General features: G+C 44.4%; 1 protein-coding gene across 1 annotated transcript in view; it reads right to left on the bottom strand.

Moving 5' to 3' along the window:
* Positions 1-27,850, bottom strand: part of LOC126187825 (UNC93-like protein) — a 224,978-nt gene that overhangs the window by 49,384 nt on the left and 147,744 nt on the right. The window contains exons 2-4 of the mRNA XM_049929122.1: positions 15,468-15,777; positions 11,015-11,420; positions 5,180-5,390 (exon numbers count right to left, since the gene is read on the bottom strand). Coding sequence (XP_049785079.1) covers positions 5,180-5,390; positions 11,015-11,420; positions 15,468-15,749 — 899 coding nt within the window. The 5' untranslated portion in view covers positions 15,750-15,777. The remainder of the gene's footprint in view (positions 1-5,179; positions 5,391-11,014; positions 11,421-15,467; positions 15,778-27,850) is intronic.

The following is a 27,850-nucleotide window of genomic DNA, read 5'->3' as shown; positions in this document are numbered from 1 at the left end:
AGTGAATTTTTAAGGTAGAGATTACTCGCCGAAAACCATGTAATAATAATAACGATAATAATAACGTTTACTAAGTAGAAACAACAGCATAATTATTCTTTTGAAGCAACTTTTACCAATTTTCTCTAGCACATTACGCTTGTTGAAATAGCTTACATGATCATTCGCCGAAATGTTTACATGTTCTGAAATCGCAGTAATTCTGAACAGTAAAGAAATTCTCCATCTATCAAGGATAAAACAAAACATTGTTAATTACAGACCCATCACATACGCTCGTAGACAGTTCGTAAAAACAGTTAGAGCCAGTGACCGGTCGCCACTTACTCGGCAGATTTCTTGAACTTTTTCGTGGCGCGCGTAATTTCCACGAGGTAATAAGATTCTGTTAATTGCATGGAAGGCTTCGCTACAGTTTTTCCTTTGTCTCAGAAGACGAGCCGTGGACCACGTGACGAAAACTTCCTCTGCTAACAAAAGGCAGCGCGACCGCAGGAGATGTGCTGCCCTGGCGGCCTTGACTTTGCGCGCGACCGACCGGACCGTGCTTCCGCTACCTGTTGCAGTTTCATCCAGCTGCTTTTCTGTACCACTCGCCCAGCTGGTACCGCGACGCAGAGCGCATGTCGCGTTTAAGCGGCTCCACCGCTTCAGCAACAACACGCACCACTTCCATTCTAGGTGACAAAAGTCGTGGGATAACGATATGAACATATGCAGATGGCGGTAGTATCGCGTACACAATGTACACTACCGGTCATTAAAATTGCTACACCAAGAAGAAATGCAGATGATAAACGGGTATTCATTGGTCAAATATATTATACTAGAACTGACATGTGATTACATTATCACGCAATTTGGGTGCATAGATCTTGAGAAATCAGTACTCAGAACAACCATCTCTGACCGTAACAACGGCCTTGATACTCCTGGGCATTGAATCAAACAGAGCTTGGATGGCGTGTACAGGTACAGCTGCCCATGCAGCTTCAACACGATACCACAGTTCATCAGGAGTAGTGACTGGCGTATTGTGACGAGCCAGTTGCTCGGCCACCATTGACCAGACGTTTTCAATTGGTGAGAGATCTGGAGAATGTGCTGGGCAGGACAGCAGTCGAACATTTTCTATATCCAGAAAGGCCCGTACAGGACCTACAACATGCGGTCGTGCATTATTCTGCTGAAATGCAGGGATCGAATGAAGGGTAGAGCCGCGGGTTGTAACACATCTGAAATGTAACGTCCCTTTTCATAGTGCCGTCAATGCGAGCAAGAGGTGACCGAGACGAGTAACTAATGGCACCCCATACCGTCACGCCGGGTGATACGCCAGTATGGCGATGACGAATACACGCTTCCAATGTGCGTTCACCGCGATGTCGCCAAACACGGATGCGACCATCATGATGCTGTACACAGAACCTGGATTCATCCGAAAAAATGACGTTTTGCCATTCGTGCACCCAGGTTCGTCGTTGAGTACAACACCGCAGGCGCTCCTGTCTGTGATGCAGCGTCAAGGGTAACCGCAGCCATGGTCTCCGAGCTGATAGTCCATGCTGCTGCAAACGTCGTCGAACTGTTCGTGCAGATGGTTGTTGTGTTGCAAACGTCCCCATCTGTTGACTCAGGGGTCGAGACGTGGCTGCACGATCCATTACAGCCATGCGGATAAGATGCGTGTCATCTCGACTGCTAGTGATACGAGGCCGTTGGGATCCAGCACGGCGTTCCGTATTACCCTCCGGAACCCACCGATTTCATATTCTGCTAACAGTCATTGGATCTCGACCAACGCGAGCAGCAATGTCGCGATACGATAAACCGCAATCGCGATAGGCTACAATCCGACCTTTATCAAAGTCGGAAACGTGATGGTACGCATTCCTCCTCCTTACACGAGGCATCACAACAACGTTTCACCAGGCAACGCCGGTCAACTGCTGTTTGTGTATGAGAAATCTGTTGGAAACTTTCCTCATGTCAGCCCGTTGTAGGTGTCACCACCGGCGCCATCCTTGTGTGAATGCTCTGAAAAGCTAATCATCTGCATATCACAGCATCTTCTCCCTGTCGGTTAAATTTCGCGCCTGTAGCACGTCATCTTCGTGGTGTAGCAGTTTTAATGGCCAGTTGTGTATAAAAGCGCAGCGGAGCTGTCATTTGTACTCAGGTGATTCATGTGAAAAGGTTACCGACATGATTATCACTGCACGATGAGATTTGACAGACTTTGAACGCGGAATGGCCGTTGGGGCTGGACGCATGGGACATTCCATTTCGGAAATCATTGCGGAATTCAATATTCCGTGATCCACAGCGTCAAGAGAGTGCCGTGAATACCAAATTTCGGGCATTACCTCTCACTACGGACAACGCAGTGACGGACAGCCTTCACTTAACGATTGACGGTAGTGGTGTTTGCGTAGGATTGTCAGTGCTAACAGACAAGCAACACTGCGTGAATTAACCGCAGAAATCAATATCGGACTACGACGAACGTATCCATTAGGACAGTGCGGTGAAATTTTGCAGTAGTGGGCTGCGGCAGCAGACGACCGACACTAGTGCCTTTGCTAACAGCATGACATAGACTTCTTAAGTAATAGAACCCAGTATGTTGCCCTCGATGGTGAGTGTTCATCGGAGGTGAGGGTATCATCTGCAGTGCCCCAGGGAAGTGTGGTAGGTCCGCTGTTGTTTTCTATCTACATAAATGATCTTTTGGATAGGGTGGATAGCAATGTGTGATTGTTTGCTGATGATGCTGTGGTGCACGGGAAGGTGTCGTCGTTGAGGGACTGTAGGAGGATAGAAGTTGACTTGGACAGGATTTGTGATTGGTGTAAAGAATGGCCGCTAACTCTATCTGATATAGATAAATGTAAATTAATGCAGATGAATAGGAAAAAGAATCCCGTAATGTTTGAATACTCCATTAGTAGTGTAGCGCTTGACACAGTCACGTCGATTAAATGTTTGGGCTTAACATTGCAGAGCGATATGAAGTTGGACAAGCATGTAATGGCAGTTGTGGGAAAGGCGGATAGTCGTCTTCGGTTCATTGGTAGAATTTTGGGAATATGTGGTTCATCTGTAAAGGAGACCGCTTGTAAAAGACTAATACGACCTATTCTTGAGTACTGCTCGAGCGTTTGGGATCCCTATCAGGTCGGATTGAGGGAGGACATAGAAGCAATTCAGAGGCGGGCTGCTATATTTGTTACTAGTAGGTTTGATCATCACGCAAGAGTTACGGAAATGCTTCAGGAACCCGGGTGGGAGTCTCTGGAGGAAAGGAGGCGTTCTTTTCGTGAATCGCTACTCAGGAAATTTAGAGAACCAGCATTTGAGGCTGACTGGAGTACAATTTTACTGCCGCCATTTCGCGGAAAGACCACAAGATAAGATAAGAGAGATTAGGGCTCGTACAGAGGCATATAGGCAGTCATTTTTCCCTCGTTCTGTCTGGGAGTGGAGCAGGGAGAGAAGATGCTAGTTGTGGTACGAGGTACCCTTCGCCACGCAGCGTATGGTGGATTGCGGAGTATGTATGTAGATGTAGACATAGCCTGCAACGCCTCTCCTGGGCTCTTGACCATATCGGTCGGACCCTAGACGATTGATAAATTGTGGCGTGGTCGGATGATTCCCGATTTCAGTTGGTAAGAGCTGATGATAGGGTTCGAGTGTGGCGCAGGCCCCACGAAGCCGTGGACCCAAGTTCTCAACAAGGCACTGTGAAAGCTGCTAGTAGCTCCATAATGGTGCGGACTGTGTTGACAAGGAACAGACTGGGTCCTCTGGTCCGGCTGAATTGATCAGTGGTTATGCTCGGCTACTTGGAGATCATTTGGAGCCTTTCATTGGCTTTATGTTCCCAAACAAAGGTGGAATCTGTATGGATGATAACGCACCATGTCACTGGTTCACAACTGTTCGCGACTGGTTTGAAGAATATTCTGGTCAATTTGAGCGAATAATTTGGCGAGCCATCGGACTTTTATGGGACAAGTTTCGTGTACAAATTCAAGCATTAGCATTACTTTGGAAATTATGGATGTCTATCGGGGCAGCATTACTCAGTATTTCTTCAAGGACTTCTAACGGCTAGTTGAGTCCATGGAATACGCCAGGCCTGAGGAGGTGCTACACGATATTAGGAGGTATCCCATGTCTTTTGTCACGTCAGTGTGTGCCCTCTGCCACAGCCCATATAGTAGCTTACGAAGTGTAAATGTAGATGTACATGTAGATGCAGATTGGTGTAATATGTGATCTGAGATGTCCGGGATTAAAGCATTTGGTTATCGAATAAGCATTAGAACGGAAAAGCTACAAGGTAAGATGGAAAATGCTGAACATATTATGGATGGTGTAGGCTGTAGCATTGTACCAAAAAGGAAAAAAGAAACAAACAAGTATGGTCTTATGTCTGGTCGACATGGAGGCTGTTAGAGATGGAACTCCTCCTGAGCTGGGAGATGGTGAAAAGTTTTGTAGCCAGCGGCTCAGACAGCGAGAGATTAGTCGCACCCACAACCGGCGGCGCCACATACGTGCAGCGGGGAACGAGCACACTGCAACGGGCGTGAGACACGACCATCTGTAACATGTCACGCCACGTGTCGTGATACTGTGGTCTCTGGACCAGGATGAGCGTATTCCAGTAGCGTATTGTAATCTACATGCTTACCACATAAGCGCTGGCATTTCTCTTCCTGCTGATCCACACTACAAGCTTGGACTATGTTTGGTTTTCGACTCAGTTTGGATTCTTTTATCTGCTGGCAGCCGTAAGTTTGTGTTGTGCGCTCGACTCTCAGCCTGTGCTGATCTTGTAACTAGTATTTTTGTTTAAATGAAGGGAACGGAAGCACTGTTCCAGCAGGAAGTAAGTGGGTCTTGACCTTATTCAAGGAATTTGCTAGTGTTCGCCAGGAGTGATGCAGAAAGACAATGAAACTCGTAAGGTTGATTAGCCAAAAGGTGTTTGCAAACGGATGAGTGAATGGAAGTTCACTGCTGCTGCCGAATACGCAACCATTGTATCTACCGAGTGAACCAAGATGGAGAGACTTCCTCCAGTCTGGTAGAAACGGAGGATGTGTCAAATCTGATGACAGCGAACCTGGGTAAGTTTGAAGAGGGAGAGCTGAGAGGAGTAGCTTACCTGGTGAGTGGGTCGACTAGGAGGGCGACCATGGCGACGGCGAGGATCACACAGGCCAGGTAGATGCCGCTGATCTCGTAGATCTCAGAGTCGGGCGGTCGGTTGAGGTTCTCCGTTTGGCCAGCCACGTTGACGCAGAAGTTGGCGCCGCAAATCTCCTGCGCGTTGGCCGAGCCGTTGCCGCCTCCTCCGTGGGCGCCACTCGACAGAACTGCAAACGGGAAAGGCAGCCTGCACTAGCACCTTCTCCTCCAGAAAGTCTGTGTCTACAAGTGCACCAGCACACTGAGCGAAAAATTAGTTACTGTCGAAAAGACATCGCACTAATACTGTGTAACGCTGCCTCTAATCTTTATAAAGACTTCATTTGGGTTCAGAAGAGAGATCACAAATTTCTTTCCTGCTACACGCTTCGTGCCCAAACCATCCGAAAAAAATTGCTTCACGTGGGACTAAGGTTATGCGGACATCATCAGAAACCTCTCTGATGGCGATTCGGCGATTTTCCAGAACCATGTTCTCCACTTTTTCCACATTGTTGTCAGTAATTGATGTGCTAATGCGTCCTGACCGGTCGTCGTCTTCAACGTCTTCTCGACCGTTTTGAAACATTTATACCACTCGTAAATCCTTGTCTTACTCAAAGTAGATTCGCTAAAAATCCACAGCCAACATTTCGAATGCGGTGCTGCACTTTATTCAATTTTAAATCAAAATTTGATGTATATTCTTTGATTCATCTTTTTCGAAAGTAAAGATTCGACGAGCACTCAAAAACACGTATAACGTTTTCAACTGTCAACAAACTAAATATTGAAAACGGCTGAAAACGCAAACATAAATGAGGAGGATGTGTAATAATAAAATAAAAAAATTCTTGAAAATCGGATGTATAAAGCCCTTTTATCACAACTCCTACATCACGTATGTTCCTGCATGGTAGCGTCTAATGCTTTATGTGACAAAGAAAAATCTCGCAGACTACGTCAGTTGTTCTGTAAAACCTCAATGTCAGTTCATTTTTCCAGGTAATTTTACGAATCATAAACTCAATTTCAACCATCTTAAAAGTTTTGCAGGTACACAGTTTCAGCCTTTACGAATAGTCTTCTATCTAGTAAAGGGTAATCTCAGCTTTTATAAGGGCAGTAAACTGAAAACGAGGCGGATGGAAAAAAGTACATGAACTTGTTATCCCTCTGTAAGACAAGATGGTCAATGCTTTCACGGAAAAATGTTTCCAGTTGCCTGCGAAACCATGATTGTATCCAAGCGAGCACTTCTTCGAACCACCTTGACGGCCAAGAATGTCTTTCATCAGGTCTCCGAAAATACGGAAATCGCATAGGGAGAGTTCGGAACGACGTGGAGTATTTGTAACGGCTTCCAATCGAAATTTCTGCAGCGTACTCTAAACAAACTCTGACTTGCAAAGTTCCCGGGGTAGAGTCCCGGCTCAGCACACAGTTTTAATCTATCAGGAAATTTAAATACTTTCTTATTCGCCCTTAGGTCCAGCCAACTCCCACATAGAACGTTCTTAATACATTAATTATTTTCTCGTTTTGCAATGTTGATTTGAGCAGCATAATTCTGTGGTATCAGAATACCTTCTCAATTTTTTGGGTACAAGTAAGTTATCTACAAAAATGATAAATTGTATTTTGTTTCTCCTGACAAATGTGAAATCTGGCACATACAACCTTTTTAACTTCTATTTTCAAGAAGTGTTTTATGATTAAGCTTCTCTTAGCAATTGGCTAACCGATATCATCAACTCGAAACCACAACAGTTCCACAGACAGGCATAGAACTCTTATCGAGAAGCTGGTAGGCGGTACTCAGCAAAGACTGTGATTAAGTGACACAGTAGTCTAACAGTCTTGTTATTGCGTACATTATTGTAATGTAATGTAGCGTATAGTATACTAATAAAATAAAAGCATAGCTTTGTAAAAAAAAATGGCTCTGAGCACTTTGGGACTTAACTGCTAAGGTCATCAGTCCCCTAGAACTTAGACCTAGTTAAACCTAACTAACCTAAGGACATCACACACATCCATGCCCACGGCAGGATTCGAATCTGCGACCGTAGCGGTCGCACGGTTCCATACTCTAGAGCCTAGAACCGCTCAGCCACTCTGGCTGGCGGAAGAATAGTATAAAATTCACTTGATGACCAAATAGGATCTGTATTTATCCATTCTGAGACGACTGGGACATGTTATGAATTGGAACAGTTTTCCCACTCCTTATTGGGCATGTAATGTGTGGTGTTTTCGGTATTTCCCTGTTTTTGACCGCCCCCTGCAAGTGAGCTGAAGAGCCCGTGGAGGGTGGGGTGTGAAGGGAACACCTTGGCGCGTATTTGTAAGCGGGCCGTCGGGGCCGCTCGTCAGAGTTATGAGGCCGGCCTTGGCAGCGGTCGGGTGTGGGGCTGTTAGCGCGTGCAGCAGAGCGTGCCGGCTGCCGGCTGCTGCTTGCCTTACGAGCCGAGCCGACGCTACATCACACGAGCCCAGATCGCGGCAGGCGCCGGGCACGAGCCCGTTCACCGCCTACCGAGCGCGGCGCCCAGCCGCCCTGCCATTGACAGATATTCCTGAATGGAGTAACGGGTCCATTGATCACAATCAAGCTTCCTTGCGTTGCCAATCAAACATAGTACATTGACGGAAAAAAAGCGCAACACCAAGGAGTCGTGCGACGTGAATAAAAGATGGTAGGCGTGTTTCTTCATCTGAAAGATGATGCCTATTGAAATTCCGCGTCAGCCGCATAGGAGTTGCGCTAGTACCGTTACTATGAGGCTGCAAATCAGGTTTCATTAAATAACGGTGTAATGGTCGTGAGCGTGAGTTACTTTTGAGATTGGACGTCGTGAATTGATATTAGTAAAGAATGCTTTTAAGGCGACAAAGACGCCATTATCATCACCTCACTGAGTTTGAGCGAGGTCATGTAATAGGTCTATGAGAAGGTTGAGTTTCTTCTGCGATATTGCAGAAAGACTGTGCAGGAATGCAACCACTGCACATGATTGGTGGCAGCGGTGGTCACGAGAACGTACAGTCGCATGAGGACCGCACTCTGGACAGCGACGGGGCACATCCGAGAGGGATGACCATCGTGTTCGCCGTGCGGCTCTGGCACATCCCACTGCATCTGAATCAGTCATCTGAGCAATAGTTGGCACTATAGTGACACAACGAACTGTTACAAATCGGTTACTTCGGGGACAGCTCCGAGACAGACACCCTGTAGCGTGCATTCCAATGATCCCAAACCACCACAATTTGCGAGTTCAGTGGTGTCAAGCGAGAGTTCATTAGAGAGCAGGGTCTGTTGTGTTGTCTGATGGAAGCTGGTTCTGCCTCGGTGCCAGTGATAGCCGTATGTTGGTTAGAAGAAGGCCAGATGACGGGCTGCAACCAACCTGTCTGCATGCTAGACACATTGAACCTACACCTGGAGTTATGGTCTAGGTGAGATTTCGTATGACAGCAGGAACACTCTCTTTATTACCCCACGCAGCCTGCCTGCAAATTTGTACGCCAATCTGGTGGATCGACATTTTGTGGCGCCGTTCATGAACAGCATTCCAGGGGGTGCTTTCGAACAGGATAACGCTCGCCCACATACCGCTGTTGTAATCCAACATGCCATACAGAGTGTCGACAAATTGCCTTGGCCTGCTCTATCACCACATCTGCCTCCGATCTCGCACACACAGGACATCATAGGACGACAACTCCTGTACAGCACAATGCATGCACGTTTGTATGCTTCCGTTAAATATTCTGGCAATTACACCGGTTATTAATGTACCAGCATTTCACATTTGCAATGGCTTACTTCGCGCTTACATTAACCTCTGATCTGGCAATGTTAAACGTTTAAATACGTTCCTTGACAAATGTATTCCAGAAATTTCATTTCTCTACATTAATTACATTTTGGTGTGGGATTTATTCCATCAATGTAGATTTCATTAATCGGCCGACCGAAGTGATGCAGTGGTAATACACTGAACTCTGATTCGAGAACATGACCATCTAGATTTGAGTTTATCGTGGTTCCTCCTCAATTGCTTAAATCAAATGCTGGGATGGTTTCTTTTGAAAAGAAGAGGCTGATTTCGTGCCACATTCGGAGCTCATGCTCCGTCTGTAACGATCTCGGTCAACGAGACGTTAACTCCTAATCTTCCTTACTTCAGTACTTGAAGAAATAAAGCAGCTACTTCCGTGAACTTTTATTATACCAAGCCACGTTTTTGACTTAGCCTTCTTTTTACTTGTTGATCGTTTCATTACCTCTGAATCGAGGGGTGAGCTCGCAGGAGCCGTATTACTGCTCTTCAGCCAAGTGATTTAAAAAAAATGTACAAACACACTATCTGATCAAAATTATCCAGACCTCCGAACGTAATATCGAATTGAGCTCTAGATGTTACGAGAAGCGTACCTGCCAGTATAAAAGGAGGCAGGGTGTACTGTATTGTCAGTAGAGAAGCAGTAAGAGCTGATCGTGTCGGTCAGGAGATCTCATTGAGCTCGAACATGGACTAGTCATTGCATGTCACCTCAGTAACAAATCCATCAGGGACATTTCAGCCCTTCTACAGCTAATCCAAGTAGACTGTTAGCGACATGACTGTGAAGTGGAAACGTGAAGGAAGAGCCACAGGTAGACCAAGACCATATATTTCTGCGGCGCTTGAGATGGTGTAAAAAGCGGCTCCACTGAATAGTGAATGACCGGAAACGAGTGATTTGGAGTAATGAATCACGTTGTATCCTGTGACAATACGATGGAAGTGCTTGGGTTTGGGGAGTGCCTGGAGAACATTACGTCTGCCACCATGTGAAGTGTCAACTGTGAAGTATGGTGGAGATGGTGTTGCGGTATGTGGATGTTATTTCGTAGTTAGGGCGTGGTTCCCTTATTCTGTTTAACAAAACGCTAAAAGCAGAAGGATGTGAATATATTTTACAGCATTGTGTACTGCAGACAGTAGAGGAACAGTCTGGAGACAGCGACTGTTGGTATCAGCACAACACGCACCCAGTCATACAGCATTTGTGAGGCAATGGTTTGTGGACAATAACACTCGTGAAATGGACTAAGCTGCCCAGAGTCGCGTTTCGAACTCACTCCAACAACTTTGTGATGCGCTAGGACTTCGACTTCGTTCCAGACCCCAGCATACAGCATCACTGCCTTCCCTGGCTTCGGCTCGCGAGAAAGAATGAGTTGCAATAACTCAACAGACGCCATAAAAACGGAGGCTGGACGCACTACGTATTAACGTCCAGTAAAAGGTGTCCGAATAATATTGAGCAGATAGTGTATATGACTGGATGGACAATTGAACCACACTCATACTGGATATGATACGAGTGTTTTTAATCACTATAATTCCTTTGGTTATTCTGAAGTATTACTACTCGTATTAGTAGTAGTAGTTGTCGTTGTTTTTGATGATGATGATGATGATGATGATGCCCGTCGACAACGAGGTCATTAGAGACGGAGCGCAAGCTCGGGTTAGGGAAGGATGGGGAAGGAAATCGGCCGTGCCCTTTCAAAGGAACCATCCCGGCATTTGCCTGAAACGGTTTAGGGAAATCACGGAAAACCTAAATCAGGATGGCTGGAGACAGGAGATGATGCCTGTGATAATGAAGATGACAAAATGGTGCTGGTGGTTGGGACGGTGGTTGTGATGATGGGAGGTATGGTGGTGGCGGTAGTGATAATGATGATGATCCTCATAGAAATACATTGCTCAAACCAAATAGATGATTGAAACGTGGGCGATATGAGACTCACCTAGAGACGAGATGAGGTTGCCCCAGAGCTCGGCCGTCTGCCAGGCGAGGAAGAAGAAGCCGAAGAACCGGACGACGATGGCGTCGATGGCCTGGTCGGTGATCTTGGCGTAGATGCCGCCCACCTGCGTGAGGTAGGTGGCCTTTGAGGCCCACATGGGCGCGGCGCCCAGACCCAGCAGCACGCCGGCCGGCACCAGCGTGTAGAAGCGCGGGTAGAACTGCGCCGCGATGTAGGGCGCGTAGCACAGCATGGACAGGCACAGCGTCCACTTGACCGTCAGCCTCTTGATGACGAACGTGGGCACCAGCATGCACGACAGTACGATGGCCGCGTAGATGGCCGACAGCGACACCGTGCCCAGGCCGTCCTTCGAGTTGATCGAGCTCTGCAGGTTCGCCGTGCCCTGCGGACCCGCATTGCGTGCGTTACACTAGCAGTCTAGACTGGATTCGTGGTTCAATCATGAAATACAGGGTAGTCCATAAGTGAGAAGTACTCTTCTAAAACAAAAACAAGTGGATTAACAGAAATTTGCAGTCAAGTTGAATGAAGTTGGAGAGATGGGAAACCTGGGAGGCTATGTTACCGACATGGCGGCCATTCTGCAAGACGCCATCTTGGCTGGAACTCGTTATTTTAGAATGGAAAGGTGTCGCTGCAGAGTAGCAAAAGGATACAGGTGATACGATCCAGTTGGTTTCTGTGTTGTTGGTGTTGAGAAACGGTGAAAAACGTTATGGTTTGATACATCTTCGTTTTTCATGGACGGAACCTTAGGGGTGTTCACCTGTATTTCATCAACGCACTATTACTGGGCGATCCATTCAGCTTTTTTATTGATGGTATATAATTCATATGATCGAATTCGAAAGTATATCATTTCATCTTCAGATGCGCTTGAGGCAACCCAACACAATCTAAACCTGAACATGAGTTGGGCTGCCACAAGCACGTCTGACAATGAAATTGTGTAATTTCGAAATCGATTGTGTGAATTAAATTCCATCAGTAACACAGCTGAAAGGATTATCCAGAAACAGAATATTGTTGATAGGCGTATCGAGAGTCATGTCATGTAATTTGAAACGCCCTCTATTGGCAATCGAGAACTCTGACCACGAGTCTATTTTGGGCGTTCTTGTACCCTACCATCGGCATGTAATGCGACTGTTCAGTCTAGATGACCTTCTTCTATATTTCTAGGGTCCGACGGCAGCGTTCCTGTCTCCATTCTAATCTCTGTGTTATGTGAATTATGATAAACTAACGTACACATGTGGTGTGATGTATTAGACCCCATAGTGAAGGGGTAGTTCTCTATAATTTGGTTGGTCACTGGATCTAGTTGTTCAACGTCAATTGGTGAGTGGATTACCCCACTATAGTTCGTCTACTCTCTTTTACAATTTACCCCCATTATCAACACGATGTTCTCCACGTCTCTTTCGCGGAGACGGTTCTCCTCGAATAGACCTATTCATGGCAGACCCTTGGAACGATGGCATTTGTACATGTGAGTGCCTCTGCGACGTAGGAGAGGGTTTCCCATGCGCCAGGCGTGCTCCATCCGACCACGACAAAATCAGCTGAGATCGCTTGTATAAGTCGTCTGGAGTCCGATGGCTACTATAAGGTCTAGTGATACATCAGTCGTATGACATGTCCGTCTGTTACGTTCGCCGTGGTGACAGGAACCTACTCCCTCCAACACAGCGGATACCTCTGATTTAGTTGCTTGTGAGACTATATTGAACCGTGGCGACACAACTTCACACTCGGCGAACGTTGGCTCTTAGAGGTAACAAGGGTAGGTGATATGTAAAGCAGACTTAAAAATTAAAGAAATTTTATAAACGGTGCTTCTCCATCTTCTGTTTAACTTACCTCTGAACAAAGTCATAAAATAATCGCTGATAATTTAGCAGTTTTCTCTAAGACTGAGAAAGAAAGTAAATATGTCACAGAAAAACTACACAAGAAACCTAACCAGAAAACAAATTACTTGGAAAAGTTGCACCAAAACTGTAAGAAAGTTCCATTAAAGATTGAATATGAGACAATTTTACAGGTATCTTCCCTCAAAAACCTTGAGTTATCGAACTGCCACCAGGAACGCACAAAAGGGTAAAAGGACGGGCCATCAAACTTCAAAAAGCATTTATTCATGTGAAACCACTATAACACAAAAAGAATTTAATACGGTGGGAAATTACAAGACAGTTCTTTTAGCGAAAGCACTACTTGCAGCAGAGACTATAGCTATAGAACGACAATGTAAAGTCGCAAAAAATTCCATGGCCATATTTACAGAATGGACAAGAGTAGACTCAACACGAAGAACGGCAAAATCAGCTTGTCAGGAGGAACTAGGTGAGAGTTAGAGGATATGAATTTTACAAACGTAACTAGTGCTTTGTAGAATTTTGAAATACGTTTACGTTCTAGAAACCGAAAGTCACGAGTGTAGAAATTTCGGTAACAAGCCAGCTCGCTATACACGTCCTCGGAACTCAGAAAGGCAGTATATACCGTTGCCCAGACTGACGCATCTTCCCTGTCTTCCGAAAGGCGTTGGATACAGTTCCACGCTATCGCCTAATGGACAATGTAAGAGTGTACGGAATATAAGAGCGATGTTTGTATGGTTTATTGTTAAAATTCCGAGACTGTACGTTGTTAGAAGGGTCATTCAATATATTGCTTCCTCTTATGTATATCTTGCAAACAGATCATCAAAGAAGAATTCGAGCTCACACAAAGACTTACCAACTGGTTCTTCCCGCACTCCATTCGCAATTGGAACGGGAAATGAGGGAAGTAGTACACAAAGTACACCCAACTACAAACCATATGGTGGCTTTCTGAGTGTAGATGCAGATAACAAATTGTTAGACCTTTGGAACACTTGTGATAAAGCTCAGATTCACTGAGAAACTTATAAAGACGAGTGGCGAGAAATGATCAGACGAGCGGAAGAAAAAGAATGAAGATATTTTGGGAGGATATTGTGGCGGTGTTCAGTCCGAAGACTGGTTTGCTGCAGCTCTCCACGCTATTCTATTCTGTGCGTGTCTCTTCATTCCTGCATAACTGAAGGCAAAAGACATCAAACCAGACACCGAGGCGAAACCACGTCTGTAACTGGCCAAACGAAAAACAGAAGAAGAAGAAAATACAGTGTTACACAGGTGGTTGATCAGCACAGCGTGGAAGAAGGAAACGGTAGGGCACTGCTTATTAAGCAAAAAAGCTGTTACGCGAAGGCAAAGAATTTTGCTGCTCAGGCTATCGCGTTCTTTCCGGACCACATTATTTTAAGCTCTGTGTGTGGTCTTGTGAAACTACCTTATAGACTCAAGAAGGTGAGACTGGACAAGATAACCACCATAACAGGGGAAGAAATAAGAGACAAACGCCCTCTAAAGAGGCGGCGGTCAGATAGCTGTCAAAGGAAATGGGATAGCAGTGATAAGAGCCGGAGAATATATAACTTTTTTCCCATCATCAGGTAACTGTTGGGAATAAGACATATCGACACAGGCAGTTACTCAGTTCCTGACTCGAGATGATCCCTAAGCAAAGCGTTTACATCACAGCAGAAGGAAAGAATGTACTTGTGGGGAGAGACTTTCCCCGGAACACATGGTAATACACTGCACGCTTCTCTCAGAGGCCAGAAGACTAGAACACACATCCGCGCATTTGTACAGCGCTACAGGAGATGAAACAGCGCGGAAAGAATTCGACAGTACGGCAGACTCAATCTTCAGTCATAAGAGAAGACAAAACAGACCTCGCATGAAACTCAGGACACAATAAATAATCAACATCACAGACACATCAAAGAAAGATGGCGAAACTGACGCAAGCGACAATACAGTCGATGATGACGACAATTTGCTTGACGAAATCACCCAGCACGTAAACCGTGACGGATTATTGTACCGAGAATCACGTAAAACATGTACAGTAGATATAGGCATATAAGTTATAGCATATAGCGTAGTAATAACAGGAACCACCAGTAGATGGGTGACAAGATGTCTTTCCGAGGTATCTCCCCCTCCCTCTCCCCAGATACAGTCCTCTGACGACACTGAACTTTGGTGGTGGGAATGTACAACTCCGCTCAGATATTTCCTATCATCTTTAAACTTCCTTCAGTTTCAAGAAATTACTAATATACTTATTCAACAAGTTCTGTTTTCGTCAATATTGCTTCGTAACTCATTATTATTACTTCAATTTTTTATTGTTCGAGACAATACTTGCTTGGATTAAGGAACAGTTTATGTCGGCAAATGAAAAATTGTAAAATGTGCGGTATGTTCTTACAATATTAGGCAACAAGTCCGTAATTTTGCAATAAATGAAATGAAAGGAAACTGCTTCTAAAGATTCTACTCTGTGCAGTAATGTGGAGTACCCTCCTGTTAGGATAGGCAGTTACCTGGAAGGCGGTGAACTGGACCATGAAGGCGAGGCTGACGGCGGCGATGTTCTTGAGGATGCGCCACTTCTCCTTGGGCGACATGCGCACCTTGCCGTCAGGCCCCAGGCCCGGCGGCCCATCCCCCGCCGCCTCCTCGGCTTTGGTCTTCCCTGGAGGCGGCTTCACGGGGGTCGCGCCGATGTCGCCGTCGTCTTTGAATGCCTCATTGGCGTAGCCGCCGACCGACACCGTGACCACTTCGCAGTCGCTCCCTCTCTCGACCACGCTCGTCGCAACCATGTTATTGTCGCCGTTGGCACGGCTCGGCCTGCACAGGAAGGAAAAAGAGTTTCCTGTTAGATTCTGGACTTGCGTGAGTCAAGTAAGAACTGACAGAGATAACTGAGACTATTAATTAAAATACTACTGTTATCGTTTGCATACACCACTTCAGAAAAGTTGTCGTTTCTCGTGTTCAGTAGACTGGTACAAATGTAATTCGTGAAAATGTTGTCAACGAGCAGAAATACCTACAGCAGTTGTTAAATGAATAAGCGATATCTGTAACAAAGCCTTTATCGATATACTTTCTGATCTATTATGATCTCTCTTCTCTCTGTTTTTTGCCTTTTGCTTTGTTGGAGTTCCTTTTTCTGACGGGTCGCATGTTCCTATCAAAGGCCGGAGAAAATAAAACTGGTCTGAGAAATACTTGGTGCTCGTTTAAAGTAGGAACGCAAATTACATTATCCAAGACAGCGGATGCTGTAAGGTAGGTTGCCTATCTTAAGCTTCATCAAATACTTTCCGGGCCAATTTCATTTTGCACCGCCCTGTAGTAGTTTAATTTAGTAATTGATTCATTCTGGCTATTTAGCGTACACTTGCGACAGTCAGCTACCAGATTGCTACTCACTGATCGCGTCTGCATGTGCTTATAGTGGACGTGTAGCTTATTTTCAAGAAATCTGAAGTAATTTTATTACTAGTATTTAGTTTGAGAACACTTTCTCCCACAATGTATGTTTACTATGAATATTTTCCTCTCATATTTGTCATTTAAGATTTACCAGCTTTACACTCTTTCATAGCCATCAACTCCAACGATGAGAATGGTGATTTGTTCACATTGTTCAGTTGTTCAGTTGAAGAGCCACAATTAAACGTACTCAAGCGCGTATAGTTGAGTGCAAAACTTAGTTTTATTAATAATTTAGTGTTTTATTATATTACTCCCTCTCCTGTCCACTGATTTTGTTTTTGTTTTTAAACAGATCATCTAGCGATGGCCTGTTAATAATATCAAACCGATAATGATTGTAGTTGTGTGACCTGTCGCTGAAACACATAACAAAAAATCTTTTACGTATAGGTCACTTTGTTTCTTTGTGGCGGTATGCCTAGTCAGTGGAAGGAAGGCTAGGGCTTAATGTCCCTTCGACGATGAAGGCACTTACATCCGATTTTCCATGTTTTTATTCTGTGAATACTAAAGGTCACTGTTCCACCTAAAAAATGTGACATTGTGAAATAAATACACAGTCTAGTGATTATTAAACTCTGTGTTATGCGCTGCAATTGCGGGACCCTAGTTACACTTCATTTCTGTGGAAGAAGCACATCAGTAACACCTTTTATTTTAGGAGTGTTTGTGCTACAAGTTTTAGGTGTTTCAGCTTGTATACTTCCAACTATTGATTACAGCGATGTGTCTTCTCTGCTGCCTTATCAATGAACAGTGTCCATTACGTCTCTCTTCGACCTTAACGCTCTTATCCGAACAAGGCAGAAACACCCGCTCCCATCAGAGCAAAATCCTTTTTATCCCACTCCACAGTCCAGCCACTTACTCGAAGTCCTTCTCAGTAGCAGGAACCCGACTCTGAAATAGCCTCTCACATATTAGAGAGCTGAATAACATCTCCATCTTCAGAAGACGGTTAAAGACATATCTACTGAAGTAACAAGGATTGCAGTTGTCCCTGTGCTCATTCGTTACCCTTGTACATCCCTGTTTTCAACCCGATCTTTCTCATTTCCCAGTATTCTTAGCCGATGCAGTCTCCTTAAATTTCGTTTCCCCAGAACTCGTTATATCAGAAAAAATCTGTTTTGTACATTTATAAATTCTTCTTATATCTGCCACTATCATTATTATTGTTGTCATTATTTACATTATTATTCTTATTTTTACTATTATCACTATTACTGGCAGCAGCTGCAGTAATACAATTACTGCCAGTATTAACTTCATTAGTTCATACTTAGTATAATTTATTCACACAGGCGCTTCAGGTGCTCAAATCATTTCAATACTACTTGTCAAATTGGTTTGTTTCTTCTTAGGTAACTATAATGTATACAAGGGTACATTATGTGTGTGAAACCCTGGTCCGATGTAAGCCAGGGCCTGGTGGCATCAATCAGATCAGGTTAAATAAACAAATGTTTTATTTTTGTTGTTTCTGTAAGGAGTGTGGATCTGGAGAAATACTGTGATTGTTTAAACAATGATAACTAAGTGTATTTTTATTAACAGTAACAGATAAATAGAGGCAAATCGTACTTCAAGCTACAAAGCATGTATGACACCCAATAAGATTACATGTTTTCGACCCCTTTATCAGTAACAACTATCCTAGGCGAGAGGGCTTGAACGAAGTCCACTTTACTCCAGTGAGATCAATACAGGATGTACCTGAATGGGACGTAGGGGTTATGGTTTCCATAGCAGAGCTTCTGCAGCGTGTGTGGAACCTGAAACTACGCAAGGATGGAAGGTTTTAGCCTAACGCACAGCCGACAACAATGTGTTTAGAGGCGGAACATAATCTTGGACCGACCCAGAAAGACAAAATAAATCGCTCATGTCCTTTTAAAGGGAAGGATCCTTGCATTCACCTTAAGCCACTTAGGAAAGTCGAGATAGCTGGACAGCGATTTGAATTCCAGTCCTACGACTACTAGTGCGGTGACTTACCTATGCGCCGGCTTGTTAGCAACCGACGCGTCGTAACGCTTACCGACGCCATGCCGACAGCCTTCGTACGACAACAGGCAAAACGGTACGAGGAGCCATTGTTATGTAAACGGAACAGGGTTGCTAAGTGTGCGACAGCAGTGCAGGCGGGCTGGTATGCCGCAGTCCGCGATTTTCATGCTGGCGACGCGGAGGCTGCGTTTCAAAACCGCCTGCTGTCGCACAGCTACTTTCTAGTCCGCTTTGCGGCCTTCAGGTGCACACCGGCTGGCACTCACAGCTCCGCCCCCGCACTGCTGCCCTCGAGTGTTGTTGAGCTCCTGCTGGAGCATCCTAATTCATACCACAGCCACTCTACACAGAGTGTGATCCTTCGATTTCTCTCATCTCGTTGGCATCAGCATCCTAAGGAACTTTCTCCTCAGCGAAAAAGGTCCGACATCGCATGTACAGCATAAGATAAACGCAGTTATACATGTGAAACTCTGTCTGACAGTCAAACTGTCGTTTACAAGCCGGTAATGGTTCCGTTTTTTCTTAACAACATTAACAGCGACTTCTTGCTGTTCTAACCTTTCTTCTAATAATTAACTTGTATTTTTACGCAGCTACGATCTCATCAAGTTTCTAAAAAGTTGGTCACTGCTTGCCATTAAGACTGCAACTCCGCGAAGAGTACCAAATATCGAAATTTTGCGTACTATATAGTGCAATAGGAAGAATACAAGACTAAATTTGAGAGTGATTAGAAGGTGTACAGGGTGCGAAATGTAGCACCTACAGCTGCCCCCTCTGGCAGCAACAACAACTCTAATCAGTGTAGGCTTCGAGTCAAACTGAGCTTATATGACTTGTTCAAGAGAAAGGGTTTCACAAACTGTGCAAATCAGTAACGCGTTAGTCCACCTCTGGCCCTTATTCAATCGATCATTCGGCTTGTCATTCATTGACAGACTTATCCTCCAGAGGGATATTGTGACAAATTCTGTCCAACTGGCTTGTTAGATCGTCAAAATTCCGAGCTGGTTGGAGTGCCCTACCCATAAGTTTGCAAACGCCCTCAGTTGGGGAGAAAAACTGGCGACTTTTCTGGCCAAGGCAGGGTTTATCAAGCACGAAGACAAGCAGTAGAAACTATCGTCATGTACGGGCGGTCATTGTCTCGCCGAAACACAAGCCCAGCATTACTTGCCATGAAGGGCAACAAAATGGGCCGTAGAATACCGTCGATGTACTGCTGTGCTTTAAGGGTGCTGCGGATGACAACCCAAGGGGTCTTGCTATGAAAGGAAATGGTACCCCTTAGCATTACTCGTAGTTGTCAGACCGTATGGCGAGCGACTGTCATGTTGGTATCCCACCACCGTCCAGGGAGTCTCCAGACCCATATTCGGCCTGGAATCACATTGACTGGAAAAGAATTGTCTTCGGTGATGAGTCCCGCTTCGAACTGAGCCCCGAAGACCAGCGCAGACGTGCGTGGAATCGCCCCCGACAATGGTGGGATACCAACCTGACTGCCATTCGCCATACGTCCCGACAACCAGGTGTGATGGTCTGGGGTGCCATTTCTTTTCATAGCAGGACCCCTTTGGTTGTCATTCGCAGCACCCGTAGAGCACAGCGGTACGGTGACAACCCTTCATAGCAAGGCATCCTGTGCTTACATTTCAGCAAGATAGTGCCCTCCCGCACGTGTCGAGAGTTTCTACTGTGTGTCTTCTTGCTTGCCAAACCATATCTTGGCCAGCAACGCTGCCAGTTGAGAAAATTCGGAGAATAATGTACAGGGCCTTCCAACCATATCGGGATTTTGACGATCTAACGCGCCAGTTGGACAGAATTTGGCACGATTTGCCTCAGGAGGACATCCAAAGCTCTAGGAATCAATGCCAAACCCAGAGGTGGACCAACGCGTTGCTGACTTGCTCAATTCGCGAAGCCATTTCTCTTGAATGAATAATCAATTTTTTGTTAAATTTTAATCATTTGTTTTTCTGAACATGTACTTCACATCTGCCGATTCCCGTCCCATTCTGATAATTCCTTCGCGGTGCGTCATTTTTTTTTATCTTGGAGTGTAATTTACGAAATAAATAGACTATACAGTAAAAGTGTATTGCCAGTGGGTGTTTACACTGAAGGCACGGACGTCTGTGTGCGCGAGCCAGTGCCTGGACGAGCAGAGGCGGCGCTTCCCACACAATTAGGAATGTTCTGGAGCTCCCGCGGCCTCCGTACGCGCGGCCACTCGTGAAGGTCGCTGCCCCGCTCTTCCCTTCAGCGCACCCCGCGCGTTGCATAAAAGCCACGTCTGAAGCGCCTCCGTCCATCTGCCGCTCCTCAGCTCCCCGCCGAAATACGCCGCATTTTTTTCGCCATTGACACACATAGCCCGGGGCAGCCGGCCTCGCGTGTGCCTGCCTTTCGCGCTCCGCTCTGATTACTTCCCGAATCTGGTAACGCAACGTTTCGCGACTGGAATTTTAAACGCAAGTTCGAAGGTGAGTTTTCCAAGGTTGTGCAGGGGAACGCTGTTTCCTACAAGAAACGGGCCTGGGTGAATAAATATGGCGACCAAGATGACAGGATATTTTCTCCGGAAGCTAACAGCCGTACATATACATCTACAGATACACTCACTGATCAAAAGTATCCGTACACCTCTATCTACACCTACATTTACATCCATACTCCGCAAGCCACCTGGCGGTGTTTGGCGGAGGGTACCTTGAGGCCGGCCGCGGTGGCCGTGCGGTTCTAGGCGCTTCAGTCCGGAACCGCGCGACTGCTACTGTCGCAGGTTCGAATCCTGCCTCGGGCATGGATGTGTGTGATGTCCTTAGGTTAGTTAGGTTTAAGTAGTTCTAAGTTCTAGGGGACTGATGACCTCAGATGTTAAGTCCCATAATGGTTAGATCCATTTGGACCGGTTCTGGGCCACGTGACTGAGACGCTGCAACTAGCCGCCAGGCAGAAGGCACTGACGAACATCAAGCGAAAAATAAAAATCAAATTTTTATACTAATAAATCCATTCAGTAACGGCCCCAACTCTACAGTATCCATCGAGATATTGCAGTTTAGCAAACTATGGAACAATACGGATTTTCTGGGATAAATGATGTGGCACCATACACCAGGTCTGCCAGACGATGACATCTTGTCGAAACTAGTTGCAGCATAACGATAATTTTAGCAGCTGTGTGGTGGTGCACATAAAAACATGCCTTTTATACAAGGTGTGGAGCGCAGCTTAAGATAATGTGGTGTTCTTGACGTGGTTCACGTAAGGCATTGTAACCTTCGTGAGAGTAGAAAATCTGGCCAGATGTAGCTTAATTTCCTATTTCTTGTTAGAATTATAACTGTGTGGCGTTAGAGATAACGTCACAGCAGCTGGACGAAGATGTTCGCTGCGTAGTAAAAGACTGTCGCCACTGCATCATCATTGATGATATGTTTTTGCAAAAGTCATTAATTAGATATATCACAGTGGAGACGAACGTATTCGTCACAAAGTCTCCTGTTCATTCGTAAATTACCGAGTGGGCCTAAGAGGCATCGGTACTGGTGACGTAAGTGAAATTTGTGTTCTGTTGTGGAAGAACTGAACTGGTGCTGGCCTTATACGGAACAGTGTAGCGGAGCGACGCGTTTTCGATGAGCAGAGGCTTCGAGCTACAAGAGCCGGATGGGCTGCTATTTCGAAGCGTGAATCAGTTAACGGCCGGGCGATGAGGCCTCTGGCGGCCCGGGTTCGACGCCCTCTGGTTCGGCTACAGTCCAGCGCGCACAGCACGAGTGAGTGGCACACCTTACAGCCAACCCTTCTCCCACCAGCAAGCGCTAATTGGGAACGCTGCCTGCGGCCATGTTGCGGAAAACACTGGCCTCTGTTGTTGTTGCTGGTTGCCCCCTACACGGAAATGGAGTAAATTACCGTCCGCAACAAAGGCACGTCTACCTCTACATACACGCTAAGCAAACCAACGCGAAGTTCATGGCAGGGGATGCTTCATATTGTATCACTTGTGAGGGATTCTCCGCATTACACTCGCGGAAAAAAATGACTTGCTTAAATTCCTTTGTCTGTATTGTAATTAGTCCAATATTATCTTCGCGGACCTAATGCGGGTGTAACGTAAGAGATTGTGATATATTCGTAGGTCCCTCATTTAATACTGGTTCTTGAAACTTTCTAAATTGGCTTATGCGGGATAGTCGTCTAACTTCAAATGTCTGCCATTTCAGATTTTTCAGCGCGCTCTCTCGTGGATCGAAGAAACCTATGAATATTCGTGCAGCCTTCGTGCTACGTTCAGTATCTAGGCACGTGTGTTTTGCAACTAGTGTACTTCATAGGCTGAATGTATTTTCCCAGTATCCTTCCGATAAATCGAAGTCTGCCACCTGCGTTACCTTCGACTGTGCATGTGTGATCATAGTTGTCAAATAATTCGGACATTTGAGCGAACACGAATAATACTTCTATACTATCGTAACGCTGCAATTCGTTGCAGAACGTTTGCAATTAGTATAAGGCGTGAATTAATTTTCAGAGGAATGCTGTACCGTTTGAGAACTTTGCTGGCTTTAGTTCTGTCAACAGGGATTAGTGCGAAGTGTTCAGTGTATACTTTGCTCTGAACTCGAGCGTAGGCCGACGATAGAGATCAGTTTTGGTGATTGAGATACCTATAAAAACTCATCCACGAAGTCTTCTAACTATTCCTTAAGTAAAACTACCAGTGTGAATTGAATCGTTATTGGAAGTGTCTTGACAGACTGTGTTCTTGTTAGTGAAGAATATCCAATACTATAGGATGCATCTGATCACTTAATAAATCCTTACAACCCTTCACTGTACTATTTTGGAGAGCACAGCAGAAATTATGGGACACCATGAAATTGCGGTCCCTATACGCTCAGTCTCATCTCCACATTTAGCAACTAGACAGTTGGATGAATAATGGCCTTCGGCCATAAGGATACCCTGCATGTTCGAGGGGTGAAGAATATTTTGAGAAAACGAGGACATATTGTCAAGTTCCTCACGGCACAACAGCTTTCCAGGTTGCGGAGCAATACGCTTGTGTCTACAGCAGGAAACGTGAGTTATATCACAGATGCGCCAATGGCATTTATTCGATATGAGCGCTATCAAGTTTGTGACTAGTTTTCAACTACCACAAAGGAAACAGTCAGCACCGCGCTTGCGATATGCCGAGTAGCTTAGAGGAATGCGGTTGTGTCGGTAGGGGTATCCGAAAGGACTGTCGCGGTGTTGTTGAAACAGCTGCGGGACGATTCTGCAAGCACCAAATACCGCAGTGGCGGATCACTGTCAAGTAAATGCTGACGATATGCAGAGATGCCAGAGTATAATTCTGTCAAGCATCTGTTGATTCTCTAGTAAATGCAAATATTTTAAATACCGTACCTACTGGGAAAACAAATGAACAGTTTCCCTGAAATACAGCACAGCATAGGGGAAGGCACATATGTTTAAACTTCCGGCTTTTTTCAAAGCGAGACAATTACCTGCAGGTTTAGTGATCAACTTTGTCACTAGGTGGAATAGTTGATCGGTTTCTGCTTCCGCCTAGAGAACTGCATTAACATATCGCGGGAATCTGCTATACTTAATGGAAAATTTCAGGAAAATCTAAAGAGGAGGGGGACCAGAAGTTAGTTGATGGTTGCAGAAGAGCGTGCTAAGGGAAAAATGTGCTGTATTGTGAGAAAGATATCGGTTTTCAACGACAGAGTGATTTCAACAAGTAAAAAATATGGAGCCATTGAGAGAACAGTAGAGCGAATAGATTCATTGTATGGACGATTGTGTCAGCAAACAGGTATTTAAATTCCTTGAATATCGACTCCTGATTTAATATTGCTATTCAGCTGACAATATAGAAAATGGAGTGTATGGTGAACAACATTTGGGCTTCGGTGCAAATATAGAACGATAATTGTTAAAGTGCTTTTATGTTTTATATTTTATACGACACAATCAGGCGAGTGTTTCACAATGCCGTAACCGATTTAAAACAGCCAGTGATCATTTTCAGATAATCAATAGTCAAAAAGAGAAGACAGGGAATCATGATTGAATGTATAAAATGTTCCAAGTTTTATTCTTTGTCATCATTACGATCATAATTATCTGACAGATTTGAAAGAGTCTGCAATAATTCTTTCTCAATTTACTGACAGGTTGAAGATGTCCACTGACTGGCCGAAATCGCTGACGGCATCATGGAATGTTCACGTGACTGTGTTGTATGAAATATAAAAAATAAAAAAGTAACCAGTCATTTACTAATTGTGGAAATTACCTGTTTCTTTCAGATTATTGTACATAATCGTAAAAAAGGTTAACGTAGTGAATTTTCGCGTGAAGTCATGCGTTTGATTTACCTTGGATTTTAATGACGTGAGAAGTCCGGAGTCTGGGTCCATTCAGCCTCAAAATGCCAAATGGAAAGCTGTTTGAGCAAACCGGCGGTGACATTGGCAAACATGCAACAGAAGTGACGTCAAATTGAAAATCTTTTTACCAGCTTGTAACGCAGACGAAGAACTGACCCTTCACTGACATTTGCTGGTTCTATTAAACGTGACTGACTGTTGGCGCCCAGCCACAAGTCATTCTGAATAACTATGATTGTAAACCGGCACTCAGGGTCGACGAAGGAAGGAAGCTGAGCCGTCAGCTGCCGCAGAGAGTACCGAGGTTAGTAGCAGAGCTGCTGTGGCGGTATTTAATGCCTGACCTGCCTATGAATACCGACGTGTGTGTGACTGTTATTCTGATCCCACCAGAAGTGGTGATACTGAAATAATGTGACGGTTAAAAAAACGTATTGAGCCATCAATTCGGTTATATTTACAGTGTATGCGATCTCCTTCGATTCGATATAGAGCTGCCTTCACCCATAAGAAACGATAACATTAGAACTGAGAATATGTCCCATAATATTTTTAGTGGAACGTATATAAATACATATAACTTTTCGGATATCTCTACCATTCAGTTGTCAATCCTACCGCGAACCCACGGTACTTGAGTAAGAATGGACCTTCAGCTCCTTTCACTCTTCAAGTTCCATTTTTTACTTTTTCTAGTCAACAATAAGTAGTGCGTCGTGCAGACTCAGTGGTCATTCCCAGTCTATACATCCAAAGGTCTAATTCAACAACGTGTTACTCCTAGGATTTTTATCAGTCACTTATCATTTCTTTCATCTCTGTCAGTGGCTGTCAACGTGAAAAATCTCTAATTGCACCGTCGTTCGGAATCCACGGTAAAATTTAGAACTGCACCGCCCCCCTTTTCCTGTAACTTGCTGGAAGGTCAGTCCATAGCTTTCTTATACGATTTCTAAGTTTTTACCTCTTGATGGCGGTAATAGAAACGTCGTAATAAATGAAAAGCTACTCAGCAATCAAGACTGATTTATCCACAGTAATCGTGTACTCATTTAGGCAATGTACTTCTTTATTGAAAAGATCGCCTTATGCAGTATTTTCAATGAAGATTACAACTTAAGGGCCGAACGTGAGATTAGATACACAGGTTCTGACACGATCTCGAGAGACAAAATTATGGACACAGATACCTCCTTAAATGGCAATATAATGTCTGGTTGGCCGTTCTCACAGATAACTTTACTTTTTTTTCCAATGAAAGTGGCGCGAGTGAGAGTTGACAGCGCGAAATGCGAAAATTATACAGAGTACCGACTCTTAAATACCCGCTCCGCTCGGTGTAAAATGGCAATCGACTACTTGTACAATATCGTGTAAGCATACAAACAGCGGACGCAGATCTCTCCGCTGTCGGTATAAGACGATAGGCAACACGTAGGTATCATTAGAGTGCATAAAATTTGCGCTACAAATGGGGAATATTCCGCAGCTGACGCGAACCGAACAAATTTTATACGTCACCGACTGCTCTCTGAGATACCCGGATAGGGAAAACCAAGATTATGTTGCGTATCGTGGATCATATACTATGATTATCAACGTCGCAATATCATATCTACTGGGACATAACACGAGAAAAACTCGAATAGGCTGTAATTTAGGAAGCAGGATAAGCTGCAAGTGACGATTTAAAGGAAAATTTCTGAGAGATCTTTTTTTGCGTTTTTTTGTTAACGAGCGATTTAAAAGTTCCATCAGCAGCGTAATGACACGTTTTCGTTTCTAGAAAGATATTCTTGACATTGACACACCTCGTTTTCTTCCTCCTTCTTTCAGTATAGTTTGCACAGCTTCTCACTACCATCAAGCTACAACTGACTGACAATTTCAATGGGTAGTCTCAGTTCTTACTGCATCGCAGTGAGACGTATGAGCATGATGAAGCTGAAGACATGTTGGAGCCTATTACCTTTTCACTGTCACTTTAGAGCCACTTGCCGGAAGTCCGTGAGATAAATCAGCTATAATGGTAGCTGATGGCTTAAAAATGTATAATGTTTCTTTGACTGTATGACAAGTTTTGTATTTATAGTTACTTAATACTATGTCGACATCGAATGATTTCAACACTAATTCCTAGTTATTTCTGTCGCTCAAATTCGATATGCACAAAACCAGTATGATAGGCAGCATCAAAGATTTTATATTTATCGCAGAACAAAGTTCATGACAAATAAAATATAAAAGAGCAGCATGTTCCAAGAGATGAAAAATATATTTAGCTTTTCTTGAGAAATATTAGGACGAAGAGTCGATTTTCTACCCGATAATCGAAAACGCGATATAGCGAAATGGTGGCTGGAGTTTTTGCGTTCTGATAAAATGCCGGCACAATAATATCTTGTTTTATTGCTGACACCGTCACTCCTCTTTGTGCCATATTAAGGCCAATACAATGCAAGTGTAAGTTATTTTTCCTTCTAGTACTTCATTTATGAATATTGCTACCAGTACTGTTTCCGAATTGTGACTGACTGTCGATAACAAACTTCAGAAGCTAGTTTTCCGCTTGGCCAACTGGTTAAAGCGCTATCCTCAAGAAACCTATTACATTACCTTTAGTATATACATCTGTAGAACAAACATTTTCTTCCTCTGCGAAGAGTTATTACAGGATATGTTGCCATAAGATATTTGTGGATGAAAATAGAAAGATTAAGAGAACATTTGACATTTTTATCTCCTATGTGTGCTATTATACGTAAGCAAAAGGCGCATAGCACAAATGTTTAAGAACGGGTCTCAATTTGAATTGCCTTTCAGGTTTCTATCAGTACAACCACCAAAATACTTAGAATATATAGCTTATGTTACTGATTTTTCGATTGTGCATTATTTGCAAAGTTGCGTTCAGACCTTTAACAGTACAGAATGTCGTATTTAGTGTTTTATTTGTGTTCAACGACATACAATTTGCTGAGAACTGG

The sequence above is a fragment of the Schistocerca cancellata genome, chromosome 5, assembly GCF_023864275.1.
Source record: "Schistocerca cancellata isolate TAMUIC-IGC-003103 chromosome 5, iqSchCanc2.1, whole genome shotgun sequence".
In the NCBI taxonomy this organism is placed as follows: Eukaryota; Metazoa; Arthropoda; class Insecta; order Orthoptera; family Acrididae; genus Schistocerca; species Schistocerca cancellata.
This window is presented reverse-complemented; position numbering and strand designations above follow the sequence as displayed.